The 10002-nt window shown below is 43.5% G+C and overlaps 1 protein-coding gene across 1 annotated transcript; it reads left to right on the top strand.

Moving 5' to 3' along the window:
• Nucleotides 1-1192: 1192 nt before the first annotated feature.
• On the top strand, nt 1193-9455 carry LOC134437154 (gamma-aminobutyric acid receptor-associated protein-like). The gene is made up of 4 exons (XM_063186617.1): nt 1193-1392; nt 3112-3190; nt 4639-4757; nt 8448-9455. The coding sequence occupies exons 1-4, from the start codon at nt 1303-1305 to the stop codon at nt 8526-8528; spliced, it is 369 nt and encodes a 122-aa protein (XP_063042687.1). The 5' UTR covers nt 1193-1302; the 3' UTR covers nt 8529-9455.
• Nucleotides 9456-10002: the final 547 nt, after the last annotated feature.

Here is a 10002-nt window from a genome sequence, read left to right as displayed (position 1 = left end):
TGAGGACCACATGACTGTACTTCAGCTAGTTGGATATAAGAGAAGCTAAAGATGCAACAAAGAGAGAAAGTGGTTTAAGAGAGAGTGGTTTAAAAGAAAGTGCAAAGTGCTCCCATTTACTGTAGGCCTAATTGTTGCCTCACTTGCCTGACCTGTGCAGTTCCACACAGCTTAGTGGGTCCACTACTACATTGTAGATCTGGGAGAGCACGCGTTGGCTTCGCCAGCAGAAGGCATTGCTTTCATTATGTCCTTGCCACCAACAAATTCCTTCAAAAACATTTTCTGTTCATTTCTAAAGACTCAACATAGTCTATAATTTGCCCTGTGACTCCTCAATGCCGCCATTGATATTGAAACAATAAATGCTCCAACAATTACCTGGCTCTATGGAGGATGCCTGCAGTACTCCAGACCTCTGTGAGCCTGGGCCGCATGTGGCTCCGGGGTCAGTTGTCCATCCATGGATGAATGGATGGACAACTGGTACATGCGAGTGTGTGCCCTGTGTTAAAGGTGAGTGTTTTCCACCACCATCAGTTTCATTATGTAATATCACATTTCTGATACATAAAAAGTGGATCTTCAAAATAGTCAGTCAGTTTGAATTTCCAGTAATGGGCATCTTTACTGTAGCTGTAAAATGTAGGCTACTGTACTTTGGTCAGTTTGCTTAGTAAACTAATGAGATTAGCATTTTGGAATGGGCAGCATTATATAGTTGCAATGAGCAGCATAGCAGTGCTCTAGCCACTATCCTACATACATACTCTACCTTTACATAATAAAATATGTATGGGCAAAGTTTGGTAACATTTATTATAACTAATTATTGTCACGCTCTTACTTAGTCATTCTCCTCCACCTACCGGAAATTTAACTATCTCAGTCATATGACTGTCGTATCACGAACGACCAGAACTAGGCGTCTTGCGCTGCCTTGGCTTTGGCAAAGATCAAATAGTTCTCAAATCAAACTGGTGTTGCGAGTCACACATTATGTGACACATGTGGCCTTTATGTTGCAAGTGGTGTACAAACAACTGCATTTACGTCTTGCTTTGAATATGTAGTCGAAACAGACGCAGATATATTGCAGTTGGAATATACGACGTGGACCGAAGTCGACGTAGTCGAACGACATGGACAGCTGATTTGCGCAGTTTACGTAGTTTGTTATTGTATCCATCCGCCACAGGCGCACCAAGAAAACATCAGAGAACTACACACCTAGGTCTAGTTCTTATCGCTGGCTGCTTCCATTCGATCTTCATTTGTGGACATTTAGGCGGAAAATCAACAATGAAGTTTCAGTACAAAGAAGAGCACCCCTTTGAGAAGAGGCGGTCAGAGGGAGAGAAAATCAGGAAGAAGTATCCTGACAGGGTTCCTGTAAGTAGATAGCAAGCAAAACTGACATCTAGCTTTATGGTTTCCCGTTTTGTAGCAACACAGTTTTGTTTACCCAATACTCCCTGTCGCCCAGTTACTGATAGTTAGAATGTTGCGAACATATTCGCTTGCCATTGCAAGTTTATTGACATGATGCCCTGTCATCAGATTCGTAAGCTAGTTCCGAGATAAAGCTGGCTAATAGATTAGCAACGAATGATGACCCTGAGATGTCTTCTTATTTCTCAGAACTGTAATAGCATTTGAACAACTGCATGACACGATTTTAAACGTATTGTGATTTTATAATTGATTTGACAAATTGAATATCATGTATACTAATACAATGACTTATAACAAGGCGCAGAATTGTAAGATGAACGCCCAATGAAGGTGAGCCTTGAAGGCCTGTTCACTGCGTCCAAAACGGTAAGGGGATGGAGACTCCCAACTGAGATCGCTCCCGGACGTGCGGTCCCAGGTGTTTCTATCACTCCCGGACGTGCGGTCCCACCCGATTATATTTCACGTATTATCATATACTGCCACATACAAGCAATTTAGGGTTAGGGTTAGGTTTAGGTTTAGGGTTAGGGTTAGGTTTAGGTTTAGGGTTAAGGTTAGGGTTAGAAACAAAAAACTAACATCAACAAGATAACTGGCTCCGTCATATGGCGGTGGTACCGATAGTCTGGCTAGTGGGAGCGAGATGAAATGGGAGCGTCCTGGGTTGGGAGCGTCAATCAGGGAATCGTCCAAAACAAACATCAACTCGAACGGAAATGCCCGTCAAATATACATCGATTTCACGTTTTGTGTCGAAATGGCCTACTTTTACGTGATGACTCGTCTCAACATCTTTATCTGCACGTGACACACATTTTCCTTGTTCACCGTGCTCGATCTGTTTGCGCGATTGCTTCATATTTTGACAGTGGCCTGTCATGGATCAGGATAAGGTAGCTGCTAGCCAAAAATAGAACCGAGGGCTTGTTTACGTCTGGCTTAGCCTTCACTCGTATCTATCTTTTTTGTATTTTTTTTTTGCAGTGTATATATATCCCAAGTTAATGTCGCCGTTTTAACTATTGACCATGTCTTTGTGTGCGTTTTGCTCTTTCAAAAGAAACTGTAGGCCGCCTACCTAACGTAAACAATGGAACACTGACGTATACAGTTTATCCATAAACTCACACCCAAATTGGAGATGAACACGTAATTACGCTCTAATAACAAGTATTATGATATCTAGACGTATGTACACACTGTTATGTGTTATATCCATGTTTATTCCCCTGCATTTAGCTACTTCCCAGCTGATGCAGGTTCGATTACATGTTAGCTCCCACCCCCTTTGTTGCTGTAGAGCTCTATTGTGTTTACTGGGTCACTGAGGCCAAACATGGAAGGCTGCTTTCAACTGTCTTACATTCAGAACACTTTGGTGTAAACTGACAATTTTGGCAATTGTCAATATTACAGGAATCATAGATAAAGAAGCCTGGTGTTTCTAGAAGCACAACAGTGGGTGTTATCTATTGGAAAAGAAGTATTGGGTTTCACACAATATTGATGTGTTGTGTGATGTGTTGTGCATTTTGCATTTTAAGGGCACTCATACAACCATTAACTCTCTCTCTCTCTCTCTCTCTCTCTCTCTCTCTCTCTCTCTCTCTCTCTCTCTCTCTCTCTCTCTCTCTCTCTCTCTCTCTCTCTCAGGTGATTGTGGAAAAGGCCCCAAAGGCCAGGATAGGTGATTTGGACAAGAAGAAATACCTTGTTCCCTCTGATCTCACAGGTGAGGTGTATTGACAGTATCGCTTCTCACTGGCCCGTGTGTTGTCATTTACCATGTTGAGAAAAGCCCTGGAGATATAACAGAATCCCATCTCTGATGTGTTATAGAGCAGCAGTTCCCAAACGTTTTTCCATGTGCACCCCCTTTTACATTTCAATGCGGTTCGCTCAGTGAATGTTGCACAGTCTCACATTTTGGACAATCCTCGTTTCCAATAGACCTGCACGCACCCCAGTTTGGGAAACCCTGTAGTTTGCCATGGCAAGGCCCCCATATATTGATATATTACAGCCAAGTACCCCCTTACATAAGTCGTGTCATACTATTTTCCTGTGCACCCCCATTCCCAAACATAGTCAAGGTCTGTGACGCAGTGCCACACTGTGATGTATGAAATAATAACCATAATAGTTGTACTGTTCAGAAATGCAATATTGACTGATATGATACAGTAGTATTGCAGTCTTAACTAATGGCAATATTGTAAAGCTTATTTTGGTTTATTTTGGCAATTTATTCAATTGTTTATTGTGTTTTACTATACTTTTCTTTCCAACCTGTCGCGGCCCTCTTAGCACCCCCTTGTGTCCTCCCAGTGGTCACTGTCCTCCACTTTGATAACCATCCTCAAAAATAACCAGTTGCAAGACAGGTTAGTTTTACCCTACTGATGATGTGTTGTTGCAATGGTAATCCTGCTCAGTACGAGAGGAACCGCAGGTTCAGACATTTGGTTCGTGCGCTTGGCTGAGGAGCCACTGGTGCGAAGCTACCATCTGCGGGATTATGACTGAACGCCTCTAAGTCAGAATCCCTCCCAGACATGGCAATACCCATGCGCCTAAGTGCTTCGGTTGGTCTGGAGTAGCCGGGGCCCTCGGGTCCCGGTGAGCAGAGCCGTTCGTGACCGGGTCGGGGTGCGCCCGGAAAAGCTGGTGCTTGAAAAGTGCTTTAATTTGTTCATGAAAAAGGAGTCAGAACCCTGACTTTGATAACCAGTCTCATTTCAAAAAAGGTGATGGAATATGGGGGCGTTGTGGTGCAGCGCGCTAAGTCCCCACATATAAGAGATGGATTTACATACCCCAGGGGACCCAGGTTGTGAGTCCAACCTGGATGCTCCCTGTCGGTTCTTATCACTCTTCACTGTCTCTGTCAGAAATATAGGCCCAAATTAACTTTAAAAAAAAGATGTGATGGAATAATCAATAACTAAACAGAAAAGTCTGTTCCTCTTTCAAGCGTCCAAAGTGAATAAGCCGGACAGACAGACCCATCTCCCCTCTGAAGCAGGCATATTGAAGACTTGTTTTGACATGTCAATACATGTCCCACGCTCACCCACGCAACCTTTCTCTCCCTCCCTGTTGCCCCCCCACCTTTTTTTCTGTCTCTCATTTTACCTTTTTGTCTCTCTGTCTCTCTCTCTCTCTCTCTCTCCCCTGCAGTGGGCCAGTTCTACTTCCTCATCCGGAAAAGAATTCACCTGAGAGCTGAGGACGCTCTTTTCTTCTTTGTAAACAACGTCATTCCCCCCACCTCCGCCACCATGGGGCTGCTGTATCAGGTACTGCACCCTGACCCCACCCCACCCTACTGCTCCACCTGCCACTCACACTCACACTCACACTCACACTCACACTCGCGCACCATCCTACGTACTTCCGCCAAAAGACATGGCTCTGCACTACGGGCCTCATTTATAAAACTTTGCGGAAGAAATGCGCCAAAAGATGGCACACGCACGAATCTCCGGATGTGCGTGCGCAAAAAAATATTCAGATTTATAAAGCATGGCGCACGCACGTTCCACGTAGACTTCCCTTTATAAATCCCAACTGACTCTGAAGTTGCGGCAAATGTGCGCACCTGTGGATACACCCATAATTATCTATGAATAATCAGTGAAACACCCAAAATGAATATTTATATCTGTGGACGGCGTGCGCGGAAAGCAGACGCGATAGCCTATTTACCACATGTGGAGCAAACAGTTTTATTAGATAGGCCTAGAGAACGTTGGGCAAAGTGGAGCGGTTAAGTTTGGGAAGTCGTAGGCTACAAAAATAAAAACCTTGAATTACAGCATGTGGATGGTTATGTTGACAAAAATCACGCTATACCACAAGTAAAAAAATACATAAAATAAGGATGGCATGGACATGAACCTGCCAAGTCATGGACATGTAGGCTAGTATTAATTGAGTTGTGAACAAAGGGAAAAATAGCTGCGTCAAGGAAACATCTCACATGGCATGTCCCCATGTGAAATTCACCGGTAGAAAATCTATTCGCTGTCTCATCGCACCTCATATGCACCGGGTTTAAACTTTTTTCAACAATTGCCGTTGGTCACTGCGCGCAGCTGTCTGCTTTCAGTTCAAAGCGACGCCCCAACTGTCGATCGACATATCCACAGACAGCATGACATATGGGCATTTTCTAGTCTGTATTTATTAAATGTGTGTATTATAAACGTACATTATCAGTGTATAAGACCAGCTGTCAAATGCACACCTCTGCTTTGATGACGAATAACCGCATGGAAAAGAAATGACATGCAACAAGAGAAACGAAGCTGTCCATTGGCACTTGCGCTTGCCTGTATGGCTGAGAAAATCAACCATTACAGATGCACTTGGGACTTGAGCAGATGATTCTGCAACTGGCTTAAATGTTGACGTAATTCCTTGCAGACTCGGAACACTTTATAGCCTACCGATACGATTATAGCCCGATACTGGAAAGGTCGTGGTTATTGTTAATATAATGTCGGGTATTTCCAAATGTAACGTAGGCCTATCCAAAACGTACAATTTGAAGCGTCTATTACATGCATGTGGCTATGGATAGGCCAGGTAGGCCTACTTATTATTTTCCACCATTACCAAACAACAAACAACCGCGTTTTCGTTGCGAACTGGATTAAATAATGTTAAAGTGGCTATCGTGACACGTGACCTTTGATTTTTTTTCTTCAACCAATTTCGGGTCGTTCTTCCAGCTACCTCCCGGGGTCGCGCTTTCCACGTTTGGTCTTTTGTTTAGTGCCTACGCATGGTTCAAACTTTGCGTGGAGCTGCGCATGTTTACCGCCAAGTTCTTTTTTCTATAAATACCAAACCTTGCGGTGAACTTGGCGTGCGCAGTCTTTTGTGCGTACGCACCCGTTATAAATAAGGCGCACTACGTCTGGTACCTGCTTTCTATGGAGCGATGTTGAGCGGTAGGATTTGGTCGGTGTTCTGCCAAACGGTCCTAAATTGTAATTTTATCCTGCGGTAGTATGTTCTGTCAGACATGTCTTTTAAACGGTCCTACATAGCCAAAGATAGACGTCAGACATGTTTGTTCAACAACTTATCCTGATTTTTCAGAAAATGTCCTTCCCGCTTCCTGCAATCGCGTCAGATCAAACAACCTCCAGACCATGAATACGAAATGAAATGGTAGTATTATGGGATGGTCAGGACCAGGCTAACTCACACACAGGGCTCTACATTCTTCATCAGCAGCTAACATGGCTAGTGGGACGTTAAGTCTTACTATCCAAACACACACTCATTAATGGGTCAGAAGAACGGCTACTAAGTTGATCTTTTCTACCAGTCAAACTGAACTTTCATCAATATGGGAGGCGCTAAGCTCCCCACATTTGGGCTTTCATACCCATGGGGACCCCGGTTCGAGTCCGGACGAGGTCATTTCCCAATTCTCCCCCATCTCTCTCTCCCACTCCCTTCCTGTCAGCATATATATAAGAACTTTGCTCAATATTTGGCCAGTTGGCTGGTGTTAATTCTAAGCCCTACTCGTACGCGCAGTCCAGTTTTGCCTCCAAGCTTCGTAGTAATGGGGATTTTCAAATTGTCTGGGTGCATCTTTTTGGTCTAGTGGTTAGGGAGTTGGTCTTTCAGTCCAGGGGTTGTAGGTTCAAATCCCACCTGACCTCTCCCTGCAACTTTATCCATGGCTGAAGTGCTTCTGTTCTGAGCAAGGGTCGGAACCCCACAGTGCTGCAGGGACTGTAACCAATACCCTGAAAAATAATAACTGCAAGTCGCATTGCGACTCCTTAGCAGAAGTAGACCAGACCTCTACCGTAATAGTGAAACAATATGCTACACCAAGTCAGATTGTTCATTGGAGCCACCGACACATTACACCTTACATTACACTTGACTGACACAGTAACAATAAGTTGCAAATGCACGTAAATGCAAGTTAATTATAATAATAAGTTGCAAAAGCACGTACACGTACTGTAGGAAAACATCTTCTATTAGAATAAGATACTTCGAGTCCATGCATTTCCTGGATCCAGGTGATGTCAGGAGTTGAATGGAGTTCCCTTGGCACTATAGATGGCGGTAGCGCACGTCTCATGCTAGCCGTCACCAAATGCCACAGAAAGACAAGAGGGGGTGGACAACGCGCCCTTTAGGAGACCAAACTTGACCACACTCCTTTGCATTGGGTGGGTGGAGTTTGGGCTATCTTACTCTAATAGAAGATGTTTGCTGTAGGCCTTGGAATATTCACATAATGCGAGCTCGGAATTCCAGGCCTTCCAGCGGGTCTTAGTAGAGGTATAAAGCAAATTTGGTAAGAATCGTGCACGGTATGATGCTATGCAACGTGCCACCAATGTGAAAAAGGAGAATCAAGTCTGGTCTCCTAAACGGGTGTGACTTTCCCTTTGGACGCCATTCGTTCTCCTCATCTCTTATCGGGACATGGCTGCCACAAGGTTTCAGTTTAGAGCCTTATTGTCATATGGATCCTGGGAAAAAACTCCTTATGAATTGTCTCTACCTTGCCAGTCGTCTCTGGAAAAAATTAACCTCAAGCAAAGATATTCATTATGGTAAACCAAGATAAATCATCATAACCAGTGTCACCAATGCAAGTTCTCTCTCCTAAGGGGGTGTGATCCTCCCCTCCCTCTTTTTCTGTGGTACTTACAATTTGCGCTACCACCATCTATAGTGCAGTTTCCCAAGATGGCCACCAAAAATCCTCCCCTGAAATCTGACTTTGTTTTTTGTTTCTCTGCAGACAATTTGAAAAAGCTCCCGCACACTGACCCCATTTCGCTGTTTTCTTCAATACACAACGTCTCGGTCCTAGACCATCGGGAGTTTTTTCAAATTGTCTGCTGAGTGACCCATGGGCCATCTCCGACGCACTTGCCATGTGAGGTGTGCGTGACAAAAAATACTAGTTTAACATTTTTTGTTTCTCTCTTTTGTTTCAGGAGCACCACGAGGAGGACTTCTTCCTGTACATTGCATACAGTGACGAAAGTGTCTACGGAGACAGCCAAAGGGAAATTTAACCCCCACTCCTCTCTGCCCCTTCCACCCCTCTCCTCCTCCTCCTCCTCCTCCGTTTCCCTTTCTCCATCTGTTCCTCTCTCACTCCTTCTCTTTTCTTCTCTTTTCTTCTCCTCTCTTCTCTTCCATCCATTTAAAGCTATATATATAAATATATATAAACCCAGATCGGCAGCCTAGAGTTCCCCTGAGCATAAAAGCTGATGCACTTTTTTGATTTCTTCCCAGTACGGCATCTCTCTCTCTCTCTTTTCTTTTTTAATTGCATCTCTTTTGTTCTGCTGTTAGTCTGACTGTTACTCTTCGACTCTCCTCTGTACCATTGGCCAGTGTGAGCAATGATTGTGAGTATTGCAGAGAATTGAGCATCACGCAGAGCTGCGTACGTGACATGGCTATATTTATGATGTTGGGGAAAATATTTAAGTCAAAGGTGGAGGAAAAAACCCTGGGGGGAGGGGGAAAGGGATCATAGGTGTGTTCTTTTGCACAAGGTGAATGGTCAAAAACTTTTAACAGGCATGTAGAGTTATTTGACGAGTAAGTCTCTGAAATTTTAGATGAAAGTAATTTAATTCCCTGTTAGGCAGGTTTCTCGTTGTGTTCTAGGCTTTTAGGAAATCATGGTAAAAAAAGAGGGTGAAATTCAGACGAAGCAGTCCTGGGTCTTTTGTTTCTGCTCTGCGATGTGATCATGATTTTTAATAAAATTGTTAAATATTGTATCTTAGTGGATTTAGCGAAGTTGATTTATGAAGAGTTTTCGTAAGCTGCATTGATTTATGCTTTTTGTTTTAAACAGGACAACGTTTTTTTTCTTATCGTTTTGGTTCTGTGAGTTTTTATTTTTATTTGATTTGAACTCTGTATACAGCTGCATTACTGGTACCTTTCATTCATAACAATATAAACTACTCTAAAAGACTGCAGACTGTCTCTTTCTTAAAAGGAATCAAAACTGGTATTTCAATGTAAAAAAAAACAACAAAGCATTTTGAGATGTTTAGGGATTCCAATGTTTCTTCAAGCTTATGTATAGTGTGTGCGTTCCAATATGCAACCTTGCGTCCTCCACTTGTGCTTGTGGCCTCGTACCAGGAAGTAAAATGTCATGATGACATCACTGACAACAGCATTATATTTCTATATCTCGCAAAAGTTCAATTGTAAAGTCATTTTCTCATTTGCAAACTGGATGGTGAATGAAGAATAGTCCCCCAAAAATAGTTTTGGCTGGGCTGACAGCGGGGAAACATACTTTTTTTCTCCATGGAGGCAGGGCATCAGCAAAACGTGGCCACAAGCACAAGTGGAGGACGCAAGTGGAATGCACACTGTGACTGTGCTTACAGACCTCAACAGTTAAAGGAGCTCTCCTTCCAATTTCATTATGTTGTTGTATTGCTCACGCTACCCTTGACCTGTCAGTACCCGGTGATGCTGCAGTTTTTGGATCAGCCCTTTCCGATATGAGCT

Source organism: Engraulis encrasicolus, chromosome 21, assembly GCF_034702125.1.
Source record: "Engraulis encrasicolus isolate BLACKSEA-1 chromosome 21, IST_EnEncr_1.0, whole genome shotgun sequence".
Taxonomy (NCBI): Eukaryota; Metazoa; Chordata; class Actinopteri; order Clupeiformes; family Engraulidae; genus Engraulis; species Engraulis encrasicolus.
Note: the sequence above shows the minus strand (reverse complement) of the source record. Positions and strands in the feature narration are given on the sequence as shown.